A 22,315-nucleotide genomic window follows, 5' to 3' on the forward strand; every position below is an offset into this window, starting at 1 on the left:
TCAGGTCCCCTAGGCACTGATGGCAGATGGTGTCGGGCAAGCCGTCCTGGCAGACTATCTGCACTCGCGCGCACAACATCACAACGGACGCGATACTCCCGGATTCACACTCCTCATAGACCGATTTCGACTTTTCTTTATTTTCCGACAAACAGACTCTACAGAGCTGCTTTAGTTTGCCGGACTTATTCAGCAAAAACTCAGTTATTTGTAACTCGTTATTCATGTTAATATTTTTTGTAAAACCATTTGGAATCTAGCTGGATCGTTAAAACTTGCACTATTTTTTATTTATTCCGGTACCTTTTAATACGCATTTATGAAATACACAATTGTATAAATAACAAACAATTCACAATAATATTTTGCACATACAACAGTGTGCTTCAATTTTGTGTTATTTTGTCATTTGTGACATTTGTGTAATTTGTGTTCGTCTGCTTAGCTGTCAATTATTCTCGACTTCTGTGATTCTCGATGTCGAAAAAAAAATTGGAACCATGTTCCAATAATCAAAATGGTTGTCAGACGTATTATCATGCAATGAGCATTTCGCAAATAATAAACTGAATTATTAGTTTTGTGCGTAGCTATATTGTTCAAGCATACCGTCTGAATTATTAAAATATCTAGTTATATTATTTCTTTAATAAGCAGGCCAATAAAACATTTTTTTTTCGTGTAAAATATTACAATTTTAAGTCATACCACTTACTTACACAAATTACTACCTCATTATTAGGACTAAAATAAGTCCTAATTGGTAAAATTGAAACCGGCTGACGTATAACTAAAAATCGATTTGGTTAATACCAACACCGACTACAAAATAATACAAATTTATAAACAAGTATAAAATGTCGTACAATTTTATTTATGTGTTTTTTTTTTTTTAATGTATAAGAATTTCTGACGACTAAAAATATTAACCACAACAACAACAAACCATCACGCCGTTTCCCCGTAGGGGTAGGCAGAGAGGATAGAACGCCATAACACTCTATATTGGCATACAGACCTCGCTTCCTCTACATTCATATATCTTCTCATGCACACACGCCGATTATTCCTACTTTTGACATGTCCACCTTCAAGTATTTGATGGACTTGATCGTGCCATGTCTTTCTCGGTCTTCCTTGTTTTCTGCATCCATCAACATTTGCATCGTAGATCCTTTTAGCCGTTCTTTCGCTGTCCATTCGCTCTACATGTCCAAACCAACGCAGCACCCCTTTTTTGATTCTGTCAATAATGCATGTCTCAGCCTTACACACTTCACGGATCTCGACATTTGTGCACCTATTATACATCGTTTTACCACACATTCGCCTGAGGGATCGCATTTCGACAGCATTCAACCTACTTTCATCATTATTTTTCCAATTCCATACTTCGCTCCCATACATTACCCATATATTAGGGAAAAATATTAAGTCAAAAGTATTTGGCAATTTCTTTTTTGCCTTAACACTACATTTGAATAAAACCCTTTAAAAGACAATGTACTTTTTGTTTTTTATTACTACAAAAAACATATTTTATACAGGGCCTTCATTTAAAACAATGTTTTCTGGCTTGTTACAGCATGATAGTCGCACTTCTATGATGATTCTGAACGCTTTACAGCTTTTACCATCTTGCAAATGTTACAGTAACGTAGATAAAAGTACAACTGACGCAAGGCATAATAACCCAGAATAGACATTAGAATAATTTGTACTTAACTAGTTTCTGAACAGCATTCAAAGGTCATTTTTATTTTGACATACACGATTTTCTATGTTTTTTTTACTGACAGTAATTTGACAGTTCGACTTCTAGCTTGTAACTTAAATTTTTCCGTTTTTATTTTAAATTATTTTAATTTCATGGGCTGAAAGTATTTTATTATTCTTAAAGACTGGTTATCAAAAACTCACTTTATGGCTATTATGGCTGAATTTCTAAATACACCAAGTATGAATACCGAGATACAATTGACGGAGTTTTTACTAACAAAATCTGATAAATTTGACAAACTGTGTCGAATTTGTTTATCAGAAAATACAGAACAATCTAGATCCGTGTACGAAGAGTGTGAATCTGGGAGTATCGCGTCTGTTGTGATGTTGTGCGCGCGAGTGCAGATAGTCTGCCAGGACGGCTTTCCCGATATCATCTGTGCTCCGTGCTTAGGAGACTTGGAGGCCGCTAACAGCTTCAGGGTCAGGTGCGAACTCTCCGACTCTCTTCTGAGAAAAGTTTACACTGACTCTGATCAGAGTACAGCCCAGGAGATAGAAGAGAGTAAAGAGACACTAGATGTAAAGGAAGATGTGTTAGGCGAGTCATGGATTAAATCTGAATTGGAAGACAATGCTGATAGCGATACTCAGTACGACCCATTGGTTGAGGATTCATTTGAATTCCCCAAAGTCAAAAATTTGAAATTGAAAAAGTCTGTAAAAAAGACATCGAAAAATAGTGATTTTAAGTTGAAAATGTCAAAATCACAGAATGAAGTTGAAAGAAATTATGAGGATCATTCAAATTCTAGCCCTGATGACTTCACCATAGAAAAGGAATACAAAACTCAATCTTTTATGTGTTCTTTATGTAGTAAAACTCTAAGTAGTCATAGAGCGCTGGAAAATCACATACGCTCTATGCATAATGAGAAAAAAGCTCTTCAAATGGGCTACGTGACAGGTAAAGGAAAAGATAGAAGATTTAACTGTTCCGAATGTTCGTACTATACAAATTTCAAATCGAAATTAAAATGCCACTCTAGAACTCACACTGGGGAAAAACCATACAAGTGTGATGTATGCGAAGCGAGTTTCAGTCAATCCAGCGGTCTGTATTCACACAAGAAATTGCACAGCGATCAAATGAGATTCACCTGCCCAGAATGTGGAAAACAGTTCAAGCACAAGAATTCAATAGACCGCCATAAACTGGTGCACACAGATGCGAAAGATTTTATCTGCGAAATTTGTAACAACCCCTACAAAACAAAGAAAAGCCTCGGCGTCCATATGAAGAGACATCTCAACATTCGCAACTACAGCTGTGAATATTGCGGACGTACGTTCTTAGACATGATGGATCTGAAATACCATGCGAAAATGCACACAGATACAAAAGACTTTGAGTGCAATATTTGCGGTTTTAAAACCAGGTTTAAGCGAGTGCTAATTGGACACCTGCGCCGAAGACACAATGGAGAAAAAAATGTTAAATGCGAGCTTTGTGATTACATGGGGTATGATATCTACGCGGTGCGAGATCACATGAAGCGACACAGTACAGAAAGAAAATACTCTTGTCCAATTTGTCCCGTGAAATTCAAAAGCAACAATCACATCAATAGACACATCACAAGAATACACAAACTCTCGTATAAAGTCAGTGATTATGCCAAAACTTAAGAAAATAAATAATTTAATAAACTTATCTAATCCATATTGGCTCCCTGAATGGAGTATATTATGTCTACAAATTCTCTATAGGCATTTCTGTCAGTAGTTGACTCACATGCGTCCTCTTAATGATAGAATGTCCAGAGACTTACCAGTAGGATGCACATTTCCTTGTTATATGAGATGGATTTTTAGACCTGCTAGCTGATTTGAAACTGCGTCATAGAATAATCAAGTGCTATGACATGTGCGGTCAGTTCTTTTACGTGGTTCGAAAACGTGGACCTTGAACACAGAATGGTTCACATATCATGGACCAAAATATTGACGAACACAGAGGTCTTACAAAGAGTCCATTTTGTTTTCTTTGACAATCTGACAGATGGAAAAATAATTCAATTTTTATGTAATGCATTTGCTACTTACACATGAAATGTGATCCCATCCTGTTTCTCTTTTATCCCAGCAGTGTTTCTACACGTAAAAATGACACAAGACGGCATATTTTAACTGAAATCGGGAGTTGCGTACTGAGCGACGTCTACAAAGAAACTAATGGGTCAAAACGTAAAACTATTCCTTTAAGAGTAGTTTAGTCGCCTTCCGTTTGATGCATGTATGCGGTTTCTGGACTATTCTTAATTCTATGATGTACATACATCCCACACCTGTGATATTGTTAACTGTCAACTTCAACTGCCGACGCATATTTGTTTTTGCTTATGTCACTTTATTTATCCTCGGTCTTATTTGTTTCACTGCAATTTTTCACTTCACGCTTGCCTTTCTTTTCTGGAAATACTGGTTTTCAATAAGGTTCACGATCCATGTTATTTATAAACCTGATATTGATTGTTGATCTCTGGATGATTTATTATTAGTTGTCAGTAATCACATCATCATAAGATAGCTCTTTTCATCAACTGTGAAACTACCCATTATCTGTTATGGCGCCAAAAACATCCAAATACTTCGCATCCTTATGTGCGGTTTTCAATCCCAGAAACTGCCCCGTGTAAGACTGCTAATAAAATTCCCCAAGATTTAGCACAACAATTGTCATTATTAGAATCTTTTTAATCATGGGTTGGCTCACAACAACATAATATTCTTGTCGGCTTCTAATAATAACATTGTATATTTATTATTTTTCACTCATAAATTGTTTGTCATTTTTTTAGTTGGAATTTTATTTTATTTTTTTCAATACTTATTTAATGCCTTGCATAAAATTGAAATGTGTGACTTTTTTTTCTAAATGAAAGTCTGATTTTCTGACCTTTTCTCTGGTATTATGATCAGGTTTAAATTGGCATTGATCAACTTTGTCGCAAAATACTGGGTTTTTTAAAAATCAATAATTATACCATACACAAATATCATGGTATTGTAAAATATTATTTGCTCATATGTTAGTATTTTTAATAAATTTAACATTGACTTTACCCTTGTGTATCTGTTTTTTACAAAATAATTATTAAGGCTTTTTACAAGAAACATGATCTTGTACAATTTTTTGCTCATGTGTTTTGTGCTTTTGTTTAATTTTAGTTACTAAATATATTATTGTGGTTGTGATTTACTTTCATATTATCTTATTGAAATAAGAATCAAAATTTGAAAATTAATAGTTTTATCAAGATTAAATTTATATTTAAATTATAATTACACGTATGTAAGAAATGCCATGACAAATTTTATATTGTGGAGGACATCACCAACAAGCAGTGAAGTTGGTGTATCTAAATGTGAATATTCTTCCGATGCACGAGATTTAATAACTTGTCCGAGCTGATGTTGCATCGGATTACGCGTTGTGGGTGGTGTTCGGCTCTGCCAACTTCACGGCTTATTGGTGATGCCCTCCACAATATTATGAATTAGTGAATAAATACAGTACTATCTCAGTAATCTGTCGCTCGATTATCTGACAATCCACCGTCATTTTTACTAGTTGAAAGCATTAAATCAGGCTTTATAATTTGACATAATTTGTATGTCGAATTCAATAGTCTGCCTCATACCTGTAGACTCGACTTAGTTCCTTTAGAATAATTAATTCAGAGGGTGACTTAAAATTCAGAACTAACGCAAAAATTTTAGATGAATGGATAACAGAAAGCTCTTAGGAGTTTGAGTCACTTTTTACTGAAGATGAGCTCATTAATATATTTTGGCTTGAATTCTGAGGGTGAAGACAATAATTGTCAACATACTGCAGCTCATATGGTCAAATCCTTACAAAATAACCTCGATAAAAACTTTTTTATGAAATATTTGTTTTAAATTCTACTATACAGTCGAACTCGGTTATAACGATCACGAAAATAGCAAGATCTCGGATGTAACGAGGAAACATTAGTTGACATTTTAGTTCATAGTTTTTTCCATACAATTATTCACTGTTATAACGAGCTACTTCTCGGACACACCAAACAAAAATATTGTCAAAAACTACCCAAAAAATCTTTAATTGTTAAAAACATCATTCTCGAAATAAGAACCTAAGTAATAAAATCCAAATGGTCAGCTAACATAAAGGATAAATACCGCCGGGCATTGGGATTGGATTATGTTTATGATAGCTATTTAAGTGTCTAAGTACCTAATTGGATTTTTCGCCGACAATATTGAAAAATGAACACACATGGTTTTTAAAAAATCCAAGCTTTGTGAACTTAGTAAGTGCCGGTTTGGCACATTTTTACAATTTACAGCTGTTTTTGCAGTTCATGTATGACATGCTTCTTTCGGGGGTTTCTTTTAAAGATTTTTTAATGTTTTATGCTTATTTCAATACACAAAAAACAAAACAAGTAAGCGATATCAAATGAGTTCTAGACCAGATCAGTTAAAACCTAACCCCTGAATTATAAACATGTCTACTAACAAGAGGAAGTGTCTCTCAATTCGTGAAAAAGTGGTAATTATTTGCAAAATTGACCGTAGCATGAAAAATGTGGAAGTGTGTACAAAGTTTTCTCTATCTTCATCCACAGTTAAAACATTACGGAAAAATAAAGATGTTTATTTGTCTGCATTTGAAAAGAATATCACAGACACAAAAAAAATTAGAATGTGCGATCGTACTAATGTTGATGAAGCATTGCTCCAATGGTTTTGTACCCAAAGAAACGCAGAATTTTCCATCGATGGACCAATATTGAAGGCGCAAGCGGAAAAGTTCGCAAAACAATTTGGAAACGATGTTTTAAATGTAATAATGGTTGGTTAAATCGTTTTAAAAATCGACACGATATTGTTTATGCAAAAATAAATGGAGAAGCAGCATCTGTTAACGGTGTAATGGCAAGTGAATGGGTTAATAGCGTTTGGTCAGAACTGAGAAAGGAGTGACACTGTAAAATAGCAATTGTATAAAAAAACCTTTCTCTGATATAATGAGTAACACTTATAACGAGCAAATTCAATCAGTCCTATCTGCCTCGTAATAAACAAGTTCCACTGTATTTTGTTTTTATGTGTGTACTATAATCTACCGTTTTTAATAATTAAACGCATTCCTCGTTTTTATGGTGGGCGGATTACTGAGAACATTTGAATGGATTTAATTTTACATAAGTTTATGGAAATTAATAAAAAGAAAGTTTTTTCGTTCCACTTGTATTATTTTTATTGAACGAAGTGTGCTTTTATTTTATTTAAAAACCTTTTAGGTATTCTATTTCTGAAACAAAAAACAGCAGACATTCACCTACTAAACATACTCAACTTAATATACAAACCATTACGCCGTTTCTCTGTAGGGGTAGGCAGAGAAGATAGAATGCCACATCACTATCTTTTCATACAGATCTCGCTTCCTCTACATTCATACATCTTCTCATGCACGCACGCCGATTATTCTGACTTTTAACATGTCCATCTTCAAGTATTTGTTGGTCATGCCATGTCTTTCTCGGTCTTCCTCTATTTCTGCATCCATCAACATTCACATCGTAATTATTTTTAGCCGTTCTTTCGCTGTCCATTCGCTCTACATGCCCAAACCAACGCAGAGCTCCTATCTTGATTTTGTCGATAATGCTTATCTCAGCCTTACATAATGTACGGATTTCAAAATTTGTGCATCTATCATGCATAGTTTTACCACACATTCGCCTGAGCGATCGCATTTTGACAGCATTCAGCCTACTTTCATCCCTGTTTTTCCAAGTCCATACCCTCCCATACATCAGGGTCAGGACCAGGACTCCATTGTGAACTGTTAATTTTGCCTTATAATATAACATAATATATATCTATTTACCTAATTTCAGTGTTTGGAAATCTATATGTTTATGCTCGTTCCAACATAAGATTACTTTTGTTTGCAATATTACTTATTATTTAGTCATCAAACTTTTTTTTTCATCAAATTTAATTTCCTATATAGGTCAGTAATTACTTCTAGAACGTTGAAATCAATATGTGTAGTTGAGAACGGCTATTGTTAAAGCAGTGCCTGCCAGACACATTGCGCCCGAACTCGGGTGGTCCAGAGGTGCACCTGACGGGGGGCTTATCTATGTTACCGTATGGAATAAACAGAGGGGATGGTGCATTTTATACAAATCTTTTACCTGTTCATTTTTTTTCAAATTTTCATAAAAATTATGCCTTAAAACCATTTTCTTTTCCCCCTGCCTATTTATTGTTTAAAATTAAAAAATCAATAGAAAAATATAATTTTGTAAAGATCACAAATGTTTCTGAATCACAAAATATAAGTATGAGACATGGAAAAATTGGAAATATCATAATTCCTAAATTAAAAAGGAAAAAAAAACAACATCGTTATACAGAGAGGATTTTTTTTCTCTGATGAAATCAATAAAAAAAACAAAAAGGATATTTGAATAACAAAGTATTAAAACAAGAAGCAATTTCTTTTGCAGAATTTTATTTAGGTTAATTAAGAGAATTTATTCAATGATAATAGAAAAAACATTATTATAAGACATAATGCCCCATTATCATTTACTGTAATGTTTTTTTTCTTTTATATGCAAACTTTTGAAAAATGTAAATGAATAATATATTTTTTTTCATTCATATGAAGATGCCTATAACATAAAAAAATTAAAATGTATTCCTAATTCTATGAGGCCAATAGCCCTGTGTTGAGTTGGAATACCACCAAATAGAAATTGGAAGCATGCATATTATTAAATATAAAAACTACAAATAAAAATTATTACATAAACATGAATTTCAATAAAAATCTGGACAACACGCTCAAAAGTACTATATATAAATCTATTCAATGTCTCGCAGCAGTCTCCTGCAATGGTCTTTTCCCTTAGACAAAATCCCAACTTGTACACTGCTCCTGAAAATACCCTTCTCAAAAATGTTTTCTGTCTTTTGCAATATCTAATTGTATTTTGTATATTTTTTCTCAGTTTATAAACCATTATGTTTGGTAATAAGAATTAAATCGTACAAGTATTGACTAATATTTTTTTTTCTTAAATTATTGTCCGTGTAATAAACTTTATTACATGTGCTGCCTTACAGAATGTGTTTAAAACATCATTATAAGTTTAGTTTTCCATAAGGTACTGTATTGGCACTTCAATCACAGTATATTGACGAACATTTGAGTCGAGAATTAAAAAATACATCAGGAGGCTTTGCGATTATATTTATACATATTTAATACTTTGTAAAGATTTTTCTGATGAAATAGACGTTTTGTAAAAATACGAATCCAGCAAAAAAAAACAATTTAAGAGCATGTCTTGTAGCAGAATCGTGACAACTTTAGGTTTATAAGTTTTTTTATAAAGTCTTTTTCAAAAATAATTTATTTGCGCGGGCCAAAATTGTTGCTTATGGTACTTTTTACTTTGAACAATTTGTCTATGGTCGTTATATATTTTGAATTTTGACATTTTAGATACAGAGCATAGAGCCACAGCATAGATACAAACTTGTACAAAACAAAAAACAGTACGAAATAATCTGTCAACTGTCAATGTGATGTCAATATAAACATGAATCTCATTAGATTCCAGTTATTCCGATTATAATTCCATTGAATTTTACTATATTATGTAAATAAATTTACTGTTTTGGCTGAAACGTAAATAAATCAAATCAGCATTGGTGACAATAAACCACTTCTGTAAAAAATGAACAGTCAAGACTTGCAAGTAGCACAGTTTTTATTAAGTAAATCCGAAAAGTTACATGAACTCTGTCGAGTTTGCTTGACAGAAAGTCTAGAAAGATCTAAGTCTGTTTATGAAGAGTATAAATCTAGTAATATCGCCTCTGTGCTGATGTTGTGTGCGCGAGTGCAGATAGTCTGCCAGGACGGCTTGCCTAGTATTATCTGCGCTCGGTGCTTGGGGGACCTGGAGGCTGCTAACAGCTTCAGGGTCAGGTGCGAACTCTCCGACTCTCTCCTGAGGAGGGTTTACAATAGCCCTGACCGGAGTAATGCTCAGGAGAAAACAGAAGTTACAGAGACACTAGATGTCAAGGAAGAGGTGTCGTGTGAGTTGTGGATTAAACCAGAATTTGGAGATAATAGCGATAGAGATAAACCGAACGATCCACTAAACGATAATTACGCATATGAATTATCTGAGGTTAAACCCAGGGGCAAGAGTTTAAAAAGAAAATTAATAAATGGGAAAACTAAACAAAATAATATGCATTCTTCTGCGTCTAATATTTTAACAAATACTGCAGTGTTTCAGTGTAAAACCAGTGGTTCTAGTAGTAAAAACACCAAAGAATCAAATGTCCGAAATATAATAGATAGTTTTATTTGCATACAATGCAATAAAATTTTCAATAGCAGTAAATTGCTGAAAGTTCATACTAATGTCGTACACGGAGACATTATGTTAACAAAAAAGGAACGTGATAATCAGTTTAGCTGTTCTGAATGTTCCTACTCCACATACAATCGATACAAGCTCAAGTTACATTCCCGAGTTCACACGGGTGAAAAACCGTACATTTGTGACGTATGCGGCGCTTGCTACGCCAATACAAACAGCTTGAAATATCACAAAAAGAGACATGCCGGCGACAAGCCGTTCAAATGCGAGGTCTGCCAAGCTTCGTTCTACGTGCGATGCCACCTGAAGTATCACATGGCCCACCACACGGAAGGAAAGTCTTTTAAATGCGATGTTTGCGACGCTCGCTTCTACGATTCGAACACTTTGAAAAACCACAAAATGCGGCACAGCGAAAAGACGTCATTCACTTGCGCGAAATGTGGAAAACAATTCAAAAATAAAAGTTTTTACCACAGACATAAACTTCTGCACGTCGATCCCGACATGTTCACTTGTAAAATTTGCAGCAAGCGATTATCGTGTAAGACCAATCTCAGAGTCCACATGAAACGCCATTCGAATGTTCGCACGTGCAGCTGTGAATATTGCGGGCGCACATTTATAGACAAAATAGATTTAAAATACCACGTAAAAATGCACACTGACCCTAAGAAGTTCGAATGCGACTTTTGTGGGCATAAGACCCGGCTTAAGCGAGCCCTGATCGGCCACCTGCGGCTTCATACGCAAGAGAAGAACGTTAAATGTGACCTGTGTGAATATAAAGGCTACGACAGTTATTCGGTGAAAAGGCACATGGCCACGCATTCCGGAGAGAGAAAATATTCCTGCCCCATCTGTTTGGCGAAGTTTAAGCGAAATGTTGCTATTAACAAACACATGATGCGGATACACAAGATCACCTACCGCGTTGGTGATTACAGTGATAGAAGAATGATAAAATAATTTTTATTACTTAATGATTTGTCTAAGTTTATCTTATTTATTTGCAATAATACCAACATGTTTTACAGCTGTTATAAAGACAAATATTGGTCACCATTCCCCTTTACCATTGACATATAATCCAAATATACTGAAAGAGATCAGTTTGTGTGTTCCCAATAATTATACTAGAGCAAGATCTGTTGCACTGTTTTGCACACCCAGAAGCCGTACAAATGAGTCAGAATTCAACCATTAATAGGGCAATTTGCTTGCTAAATACGTCTTCTGCGGATAATATGGATCTATTTTTCTGTACATATCGGCAGTTTAGCAGCTATCTGCTTTCTGTTCATTAACTTCTAACTTATATTTACAGTCTACATTACGTAAAACAGCCCGTAAAGTAATGAAGACTACAATTTGTCAAATAAATAGGCATGTCCTATAGAGTAAAATATTTTTACAAGTAGTGACACGAAAACGTACTCATAGGTACTAAGTACTGTTTATTTGTCGGCATCGTGGTGTAATGGTCAGCGCATTTGCCTACCGGGCGAGAGGTCTCGGGTTCGATTCCTGACATGGTTTATATGAAATATTTATTTAAAAGGGTGTTTTCACACTAGAATATTTTCATACCCCTTGGACTGGTACCTGAAGCGTAAGGCGTAAGCGTTTTTTTTTTTAAAATAGAAATATTTGCGGTTTTATGATTTACCGAAATATTTAATTTTGAGGGCCATTTTTAATGAGTTGTAAATAACTCACTGTTAGAAAATGGAATCAAGTTGGGGTAGAGTGGGATTCGAACCACGGACCTGTGGTCCGCGAGTCTGAGACACTAGCCACAGGACCACAACCCGATTGATACCCAAATGATACTCATTCTTCTTTTCTTTCCTTAAATTCCTTATAATTTCAACCCATTTATTTCTTTTCACTGGATTTTGGGAATGCAAAAATAATATTAACTCACGTTTATTATATTTTAAAAACGTATTTCAACAACATGTGTAGTGTCCGTAGTAAGCGGCCGGGCGGGTGCAGCAAGGCGCCGCGTACCGCGTCCGCGCCACACCGCAAACACTCCACCTGTGGCCAAGCACTGAAATGTTTTATTTTTTGTCTTCCATTATTTTGTCTTGTATGCTAAAGTTATAAGTTTAAATGTTTATGATTTTTTTTCTATGTTTGCCACGGTTTTGATATATATATTTTTTTAATATTCTGTTAAAGGCATGAGCCGTTGAACGAATAAATAAATGTATTTAAAATGTAACTTTTTCCATGATACAAAGTATTAGATGCTTATTGTTATATTAATTCCTTGTGCAATTTCTATTCTCCATGTTACAAATAAACATGTATTTAAATTAATTGTTATTAATTTTGTGTCTTTTCACTTACTGTATATTTAAGGTTGAAATGACTTGGGTTGAACCCACAAATAAATTTACTTAAACTTTGGAAAGGGTGCGTGCGTTATAACCATGCGTTTTATAAACTAGAAGTAATTTGATTTTTTCCCATCATTAATGGCTCACACCATTACCAGTTTGTATACAGGGCTTTATGTACATGACTAAACTTTACATCTCGGTTCCACATGCTTGAAGGTTACATCGCTTCCGCGCTGATCGCCTCGTTTGTGAATGCATTACAATATATTGTAATGCACGTCTTCTTAAAATCAGTTAGTAAGTGATCTTTCAAAATGATTTTTAAATATTTAATGACTCTGGACCTCAGACCTTGCCACTGCAGTATGCAATGATGGATATCGCTTTGTCAGTTGTATCCTCGAGTCATCTTCATTTGTGGGCACCGCAGCAGGTGAGAACTTCTCTACAATTGCAGCTCGCGTCATCTCCCACCAGAAAGCCCACCTCTGCTGATTGTATCTGTACCTGGTCACGCCTACCCTTAGTCTCTTGAGAGCTTTCCACGATAGCATTATCCAGAGCCCATCGCAGAGTTCATCTCTCCACAGATCCTCTCTGAGTTTTTCTACAGAGGCCTCCAAGTCAGTTGTGACTTTGAAGAAGTTCATTCTCGATCCTAGTCTCGGAAGAGCCATCCGGTAGTCGTAAAGGGGGTGTCTAGGATCATGGATCTGTTCTTGTCTCTCGGTGTTCGCCGCTACGATTCCCCTGATATCGGGTGGAGCAATTCCTATTATAGGGCAAAGTTTGTGCACCGGTGAGGGCTTAAGGCAGTCGGACACCAGCTGCGCTATGTTATTTACAGCAATATTCACTTGCTAGGCGTGTGCTGACATCTGCCAAACTAAACAGGCGTGGTCTGCTGCGGAGATATACAAACCCGAGGCAGAGATGCGGAGTACATGTGGGGTTGCTCTTTAAATAATGTCTAGTATATAAAATATAAAAAAAACACCAAACGTGTACAAAATATTTTTTATATTAATTCATCCAAGTACCAAAAAACAACATATATGAACTGTTTTTTATTAAGTTCAATAATTAGTCAAAATAGTAACATTTTATATTTTTGCAAAAAAAATAATAATTTGGCAACGTAATTATAAAGTTCATTTCAAAGGTAAAAAAGGAATGTTATATAAATGATATACATCAATATTGAATGCATTATTTTATTATTCTTCTGTCAACATAATCATTAACCCGATACTTGATACTGTGTATAGTCTTCATATGCTTATTAACACTCGTGCTGCGCGTAAATTGCATAAAACAAATGGGGCACGGATATTGCTTGATTTTAGTATGCTTAATCATATGTATTTTCATTCCGTACTTGTCATACGTAGAGTGTTGGCATAGTTCGCATTTAATTTTTTTTTCTCCTGTATGGCGTCTCATGTGACTGAGAAGCATTCGCTTGGTTCTTGTTTTGAACCCGCAAAAATTGCATTCAAACTTCTTAATGTCTATGTGCTTTTGTCTATGGTTGATCAGACCTTCTAGAGAAACAAATGAACTCCCGCAGTGTTCGCAACTGTACTCGCGAATATTCAGATGCCTTTTTTTGTGAATTTCGTAACTGTTTTTAGTTTTGAGTCCTTTGTTGCACACCTCGCAGGTGAAGTTTTTGATGTCCGAGTGGACGAGGTAATGGCGCTCCAGAGTCACCTTGTACTTGAACTGTTTTCCGCACTCGTGGCACGTGTAGTACATCTGGTCGCTGTGAACTCTCTTGTGGATAGTCAGGGGCCCGTGCTGGGCGTAAGAAGCTCCGCAGATATCACATTTGTACGGCCTTTCCCCCGTGTGGGTCGTCGAATGATAAATTAGAGTTTGCTTTCGAGGAGTCGAATAAGTGCATTCGGAGCAGTGGAATCTTCTGTCTTTTCCGTACCCTGTTGAGACTCCCAGCTTTAACTTTTTACTCTCGCTATGCATAGATTGCATATGCTTTTCGAGTGATTTATTATTACTAAGAGGCCTGCCACATATTGTACAAGTAAATGATTTGATTTTACCCCTTTTCCCGAAGGTTGTTTTCAGATTATCACAAATATTCTGCGATATTGGAATGTTTGAATCATTTAGCGTTGCAGATTTCTTATTCTGAAATAAAACTTCTACGCTTTTAGAAGGCGTCTTTTTTGATTTGTTTAGATTTTTTTTAACTTCAGAAAGTTCTAGAGAATCCTCAAATGAGGGATCGTATAGAGTATCACTATCAGCGTCGTCTTCGAACTCCGATTTGATCCACGGTTCGCAAGATACTTCCACTTTAACATCTTGCGTCTCTGTAATCTCTTCTTTCTCCTGGACTGTACTCTGGTCGGAGTTGCTGCAAACCTTCCTCAGGAGATTGTCGGACAGTTCGCACCTGACCCTGAAGCCGTTAGCGGCCTCCAGGTCTCCTAAGCACCGAGCGCAGATGATATCGGGCAAGCCGTCCCGGCAGGCTATCTGCACTCGCGCGCACAACATCACAACAGACGCGATATTACTGGATTGATAATCATCATAAATAGATCTGGTTTGTTCGGTATTCTCTGATAAACAAATTCTACATAGCTTATCTAGATTTTTAAGATTTTTGAGCAAAATATCCATGGTTCGCAATTATTGTCTTATCGTAATTAACTATATTTTTAGTTTCAAAATCCATCACATCAAATTCGGACACAAAAAAACACCAGGACAACACCCGCCATTCCTGTCAAAATAAGCGGTTATCCATAGATGACATTTGGAGCTGTCAAAATCTAAACCATAACAAACATGCGTTCCAAAAATGACCGCGATCCAAATCGTGCCTCAAAAAGACTTGTCTGTGACTAAGAAAAGGTGGCGGATCGTGTTTTTTTTTTCATATTCATAAAAGTGTTTTTGTAGATAATAACGAACCAGTCTAGTAAACAGAAAAGCCTTGGTTCTTCAAAGTGATGTGAATTAGTTTGAAACATCTGGGCACTACTGCAATGGTTCTTACTGATTCAGAACCCATGTCCGGGATTCTGCTATATGCGAATGTCAGCTTGAGAAAGATTTAAACCATGTTTTTTTTAATGTCCCATAAATGATTGTAATCTTAATTTCACATCAGACCTCTTTGATATTTACATCCCATTCCCTACTCATATTTTAACTCTCCCTTCCTTACCCAATTAACATGTATTTAATTTTTTATTTTAATATTTAGTTTTAAATGGTTTAAGTTTGTAAGTGGTAAATTTTAGTATTAATAATAGTTTTAAATAAGTTGTAAATATGTAAAGTTTTCAATACCTAATATACTATATTACTAACAAATGTGTAAATATCTAAAAAACGAAAAAAGAAAACTCGACACTGGCTAGAACACCCTATTTGGTGAAAAGGCCATAAAAAATAAGGAAGAAGAAGTCATCGTATTTTTTCCGTATACCAAAAGCATAAAAGTATTTTTTAGATAATCACGACTGTTCAGAATCCATGTCCGGGACTCTGCCATTTGCGAATGTCAGCCAGATGAGGAAGATTTAAACCATATTATTTTTGGATGCCCCATAAATGATTGTCATCCTGATTTCCTATCCGACCTCTCTGATATTAATATCCCCCCTATTCATATTCTAACTCTCCTGTCCCCACCCAATAAACGTGTATTTAAAATCTTATGTAAATATCTAGTTGTAAATGGCGTAAAGTTGTAAATATGTTTTATTATTATATGTATATATTATTTTAAATACTAACATACTAACTTGTACATATTATATTACTAAAACATGTGTTTATATGTAAAAAACAAAAATACTCGACACTGGCCAGAACACCCGAATTGAGAAGTGAAAAGGCCATGAAAAAAACGAAGAAGAAGAAGAAGATAATCACGAACTAATCTAGTGAACTAACAGTGGTGGCGGACGTTCTTGTGTGTCAGATAATAATAATTAATTATTGTGTTTTTACGTTAAAAAGAATTCACTAATTTGGTTTAAAAAACTGTGGTGTACATATTATTTTATTTATTAAGAAGTGTTAACAGTAGTTTGTGTTTGTTTTCGTTCCCTGTCCCGATATCTAAAAACCAGGTAACAATTATTTTTTCCATACTCCTGTAGAAAAAAAATATTTGTGGTTTTTTGTATCTTTTTTCTTAAAATGAGCGACAAAAAGAAACCTCCGAATTAATCTCAATCAGACTCGCCGTGCGGCACAAGTCCTCTTCAATTAACACTTTTCAGGTAGAAGAGGCCTCTGATGCCCCACTCGGAATGAGGAGACAATATTTGGCGGATAGATTTTTGCTGAAGTGCTCCGTCCAAAAAAGTAACCTGCTCCTCAAAAAAGTAACCTGCTCCTCAAAAAAGTAACCTGCTCCTTAAAATATTAAAATTGCTCTCCGACTGTGTGACTTCATCATCTTTCTGGTCCCATAAACCGCTCCCTTTACTAGTCAACAGCTTTCATTTTCATCTTTTGAATTTAACATTAATCCTAAAGACCTTCCCCTTTATTGTTTTCAGTTTTATGTTTCTATATATATGCCCTAAATATTGAACTCACATTTAGAGTTGAAACCCACCTACAGTCCCAGTGTACATTCAACCGTATTTGGTCGTCAAGATGGATAGGTTGGAGAATTATCTACACTGATGGATCTCGGTCAGATTTGCCAACCCACACGGATTCGGCCATATATTGTGAAGACGACATCATTCAAAGATTGTACAAATTGCACAATGCATCTGTACAATCATTAAAAAATTGCATTTGTATTTACAGCGGAATGTATCGCAATCCGAGAAGCTGTCAAGTACGCTTTAAGCTCACAATATAGCATGTTTCTTATCCTGTCCGATTCCCCGAGTGCCCCAAAAAATCTGGATAATTTTACTGTGGTAAAGGGGGTGATTCTTTCAATACGGTTAAGAAACACTACTTTTAGGGTGTTTTATCAACTGAATAAATGTTTTTAAAATTCAATATTTTAAAGAGTTTAACGCATAACAGTTAAAGAAGTTTTTTTTATTCATTTTTAAAATGTTTTTTGTCTCGAATCGAAAATCTTTCAAAACTTTTTTTTTAATGTCAAAATTAGTGTTTTATTGATGTAAAGTATACATATATGTAAACGTATAAGCATAAAATTGGAAAATGTGTTAAAATGTAACAAAAAATAAATATATCTAAATTAAATTTTTTATGGGTTCGGCTATTTATGTTGCCGGGGGTGTATATATAAATAAAACAAATAGCGGTATTTTTCAATAATTTTATTTTTTACAAATATATCAGCATCACATTTAAAATTTACAAAAAACTAATTTTAATACCTGTTTAATTTCAACAGAGAACTACGCAATACTCTAGATAATTAAGGCAACGTCTTACTAAAGCAGTACACCATTTTACAACTGCTTTAGTGAGATTGCACAGTACCTACTATAAGCAGTTCTCAATTGCTCTCTTTATAGGCCTTAAACACAAATAAATAAAAAAATATATGTAGTCAGAAACTCTGACATTTGTAATGGTAACATTAGATCATGTTTTGTATTTCTATGTTTAAAAATAAGCAATTTATAAACTTAATAAGCGCTGGTTCACATTGCAATTTTTGGTGGTGCTTGTAAGCTGTAGTACTCACTAGCAGACTCGAAACTCGTGGCACGACCAAATTAAGAATGAAAAAAGTTGCAAACATAAAAAAATCAGAGAAAGAGCAAGGATTGTTTATTCGACTTTATTAAAGACCAGTTGCGTAGAAAAAAGTTATGGGCAAGGTTAAATAAAAGTATATTTTACAAAAAAGGTCATATTCGATAACTTTTTTCTCGTGCAACCAATTTTGATGAAAATGTGACATTTATATAACTTTTTTTGATGCAATCAGCCTTAAGTATAAGCAAGTTATATATAAAATTATACATTACTGTTATTTATAATCATAAGATTTTATTTAACTATCAATGTCTATTATTCTATATTTAATTCAATAAATAAATAAACTAACTAGATCATATACAACGAAGAGAAAAGATTAATGATATGAGTACACAATAAGAAAACATGACTTGGCAAATAAAATTTCACTAAATAATTAAAAATTTGAAATTAAAGCAAAACCCGTGACTGTTAATTTTACATAAAAAGGATCTTTCTTGCCTATTCTCGTTCTACTAATTACCATTCTTCATCTATTCATTCCACGTGGCCACTGTCACAAAACACGAAAATACCGAAGAAACAATTTTAATTACGGTTTGTGTAATACGGTCAGTATGAATGATAATATTTAACATTTTGTCCGTGTCCGAAGAGGACCTGTGTGTGTAATAGAACCAGAATCCTGGACGAGTGTTTTTGACTCGATACCTTAGCGCTCTGCAGGAGGGGCGAGCGTTTTGCAGCGTGGCGCGGACGCGGAAAGGCACCGCGTACCGATTACTGCACTTATGAAACATATAAAATGCCAAACTTACAATGAAAGGGACTACGAAAGCAGTAGAGGTAAATTCAATGAAAATTATAGTAAAACGCTTCCAGGACATTAATACACCTCCTCGAGTACGCATGATGATTATTCGGACTCTTGACAAGTCCATCTTCAAATATTAATCGGATTTGGTTATGCTACATGTTTCTCGGTCTTCTTCGTTTTCTGCGTTCATCAACATTCACACTGCAAATTTTTTTAGCTGTTCTTTTCTGTCCATTTGCCCTACACGTCTAAACCAACGCAGCACCCCTTTCGTAATTTTGTCGACAGTGCTCGTCTCAGCCTTGCAAGCCGCACAGATCTCGACATTTGTGCACCTATCATGCATTTCGACAGCATTTATCCTACTTTAACTCTTGTATTTCCAATTTCATGCATGGTTCCGTACACTAGTTTCGGTACCAGGATTCCACTTAGTAAACATACTTCCCAAATGTGAAAATTATTCCAACTGTTCAGGATATTTCCATTCAGTTAAAAATTAAATTATTTTAACTCGTAAAGGTACATCGCAGGGTATTTACAACTAGTAACTTCAAAATCGGCATTTGTGAGTTACCCACTAAAAACACATTTTTTTAACCTCATTAACCTTTCCCTTACTGTCCTAAAAACATCCGCGCGTCACGGTGCTGTGTAGTCACTTCACATGCAAAAAATGAGAGATTTTAAATCGTAAAAGTGATATTCATCGGCAAATGCTTCAATTATTTATAGTTATATAGCCAAAGTATATTTATATTATAGTCAAAAGTGATGACATTTAAAAATATTAATTATTGCTCTTAATGCGCGCAAAAGAACCACCCCCAACAAAAGCCGGGAAGCTACTAACGCAGCTAACGGGCATCTGGGAGAAGTACAAGAAACTTTGTTGTTGGCGCGGGTGAAGCATAAAAATTGTCTCTCTCACTCCCAATTATACTCATATTATCGAGAGTGAGACGTAAAGAGTGTGCGAGACAATTTTATATAAGGATTACTCTTTTACTACAAACGCAACATGTGACACATTGGTAAACTTTCTATTGTATTGGCGATATCTCTGATTTTTGATAAAACGCTTTTCATGTTCCCAATAAGCATTAATTATTTAATAAAAAAAAGATTTTTACCGATAAGCAAATGTATAATGAAGGAATACCGAAAATCTAACCCATCATTTATTATATTTATGGAGATATTAAAGTTATTAAATGCAATGTGTACTGGCTACACATCCCCGGGAAGGGAGAGTTAATGCTACCAATAGACAAGTCATACATTTAAATCAGCATAATATGATTTGAATTACTACTTGCCTATTTGTAGCATTTACGGAGGAAGATAAAAATATGTGTTTTTAGTGGGTAACTCAAAAATGCTGATTTCGAAGTTACCTAGTTTTACTAATTACCCCACGATACAGTATTATAAAAATATAAGAACTCTCATACTGGATTTATTTTTTAAGAAGTTCTAAATTAATGAAAATCGTGTTTTGAAGTACAGTATGCCACACACAAATCACGCAATTTTCTCACTTTTTACTTATAGTAAACAATTTCTTTTCTTTGGTAGGTTAGAGAAAATATTAATTGGTGAGAATCAAAAAAGTTTAAACCTAAGTTATTAGATATTTCAAAGTACATGTCGTCAATGATACCGCAATAGCGTGTAATTATCAATGGAATTTTTTGGCACGGAAGCCTAAAAACCATTCGGTTAATATATTACGATTTTAATCAACCAAAAGTTATTTAAAACTAACAGCTCATAGTGGAATACAAACTCTGTTGGCTTATGTATAAGTCACCGCACAACTCTGCTCCAAAATATCTAAGGGAACTTTGCATTCCAGATGAGCTAGCTGATAGACGTCTTACGCTTAGATCAGCTACATCTACGTCGAGAGGAAAAGTTATTATACCTCTACGGAAACAGCGCACTGAATTCGACAAACGCGCTTTTGAATTGGCATGGAATGCTCTCCCAGCAGAGGTGCGAAACTGTAAGCGTGAAGTGATTTTTCGGAAAAAACTTAAAACCCACTTGTTCTCTGAATCATTTGAATAAATTCTTAGCATGTGATGACAAAGAACATTGTTTTTCTTAAATTACAAATTTATTCCTTTATATAATCACTTTGTAAAGCCCCCTCGAGGTATTATATTACGAAAATGGCGCTATATAAGTTATCCATAATAATAATAACAGCTAATGAATTCCAGTAAAACATTTTCACCAAAAAAAACAGTTACAGGGTACTGCAGTACCACCGACGATATTATATTACGATATTATCTTGTAAGCCAAAAGTATTTTACATATTTACAAAGAGAAAAATACTTAACAGATTGATCTAATAGAAAAATACTAAATACACGATAGACTAATTATGGTTCAATTTTGATTGAAAGTAAATTCATGTTAGTAACGCGATTTGTCTTTTGGGTTATACAATTTTATTTACATTTGTAGAATATAGTTTTCAAAGAAATACAAGAGTGGAAGCATTTATAGGAAAAAATTATAGAAGCACTTGAATATTGAATAGTATGTATTTTGGATATGACATATTTGTGTATTATATGGACAGTAAACGGGGCTAAATGACCAATGGCCGGAGAGTGAATTTTGCAGTGTCAATTTTTAACTTAAGAAATACAAATAAAACAATAAATACACAACACGGTTTTATTAAAACGAAGAAAAAGAAATTGACACATCTATTTTGTTGCAAAGGCCTCGATTAATGGAATATAATAATTGAGGGCATTGGAAGCAAAGATAAAATACCTTAAAAAAATATTTCTTTTGGTTATGATGTCATTCTGTAGTTAATCACCTTTATTTTTATAAAAATCATGAGTTGAGTTGCAAATGTAGTTTAAAGTCATACTTCTGATTGTTTGAAAATAGTTTGGAAGCAAACGTAGCAATATCCATCAGCCATTTTATTCGACCAATGACAGGCTTGAGATATAAATTTTCAAAATGGCTGTGCCATACAAATATTAAGAAAGTTTTTTTAATTTGTGTTTCTATTAAAGCTAATTTATTAGTATCTTAAATTTTAATTTCGGTGAAAATAACATTTCAAACAAAGACTCTCTTTGACATTAGTGTAGCATTTTTTGTTATTTTTCTCGAAAACACCAAAACGCGAGTTTGCTTTCTTTGCTTCCAATGCCCTCAATTGATAATAAGGAATAATTCACGCATAAGATTGTGAAATACGCGATGAGTGAATTGATATTTGA

At 34.5% G+C, this 22,315-nt stretch overlaps 3 protein-coding genes across 3 annotated transcripts; 2 read left to right on the top strand and 1 right to left on the bottom strand.

Annotated features, from left to right (window-relative positions):
• The first annotated feature begins 1,655 nt into the window (after window positions 1-1,655).
• Window positions 1,656-7,023, top strand: LOC148275364 (uncharacterized). Its single transcript, XM_088235789.1, has one exon. The coding sequence runs from the start codon at window positions 1,924-1,926 to the stop codon at window positions 3,409-3,411; it is 1,488 nt and encodes a 495-aa protein (XP_088091915.1). The 5' UTR covers window positions 1,656-1,923; the 3' UTR covers window positions 3,412-7,023.
• A 2,312-nt stretch (window positions 7,024-9,335) lies between these two features.
• On the top strand, window positions 9,336-12,524 carry LOC148275365 (uncharacterized). The gene has a single exon (XM_088235788.1). The coding sequence runs from the start codon at window positions 9,540-9,542 to the stop codon at window positions 11,166-11,168; it is 1,629 nt and encodes a 542-aa protein (XP_088091914.1). The 5' UTR covers window positions 9,336-9,539; the 3' UTR covers window positions 11,169-12,524.
• Window positions 12,525-13,750: 1,226 nt separating this feature from the next.
• Window positions 13,751-15,324, bottom strand: LOC148275366 (uncharacterized). Its single transcript, XM_088235787.1, has one exon. The coding sequence runs from the start codon at window positions 15,197-15,199 to the stop codon at window positions 13,760-13,762; it is 1,440 nt and encodes a 479-aa protein (XP_088091913.1). The 5' UTR covers window positions 15,200-15,324; the 3' UTR covers window positions 13,751-13,759.
• Window positions 15,325-22,315: the final 6,991 nt, after the last annotated feature.

The sequence above is a fragment of the Micrasema longulum genome, unplaced genomic scaffold (assembly GCF_059751315.1).
Source record: "Micrasema longulum isolate JH-2025_06_02 unplaced genomic scaffold, ASM5975131v1 h1tg001441l, whole genome shotgun sequence".
NCBI lineage: Eukaryota > Metazoa > Arthropoda > Insecta > Trichoptera > Brachycentridae > Micrasema > Micrasema longulum.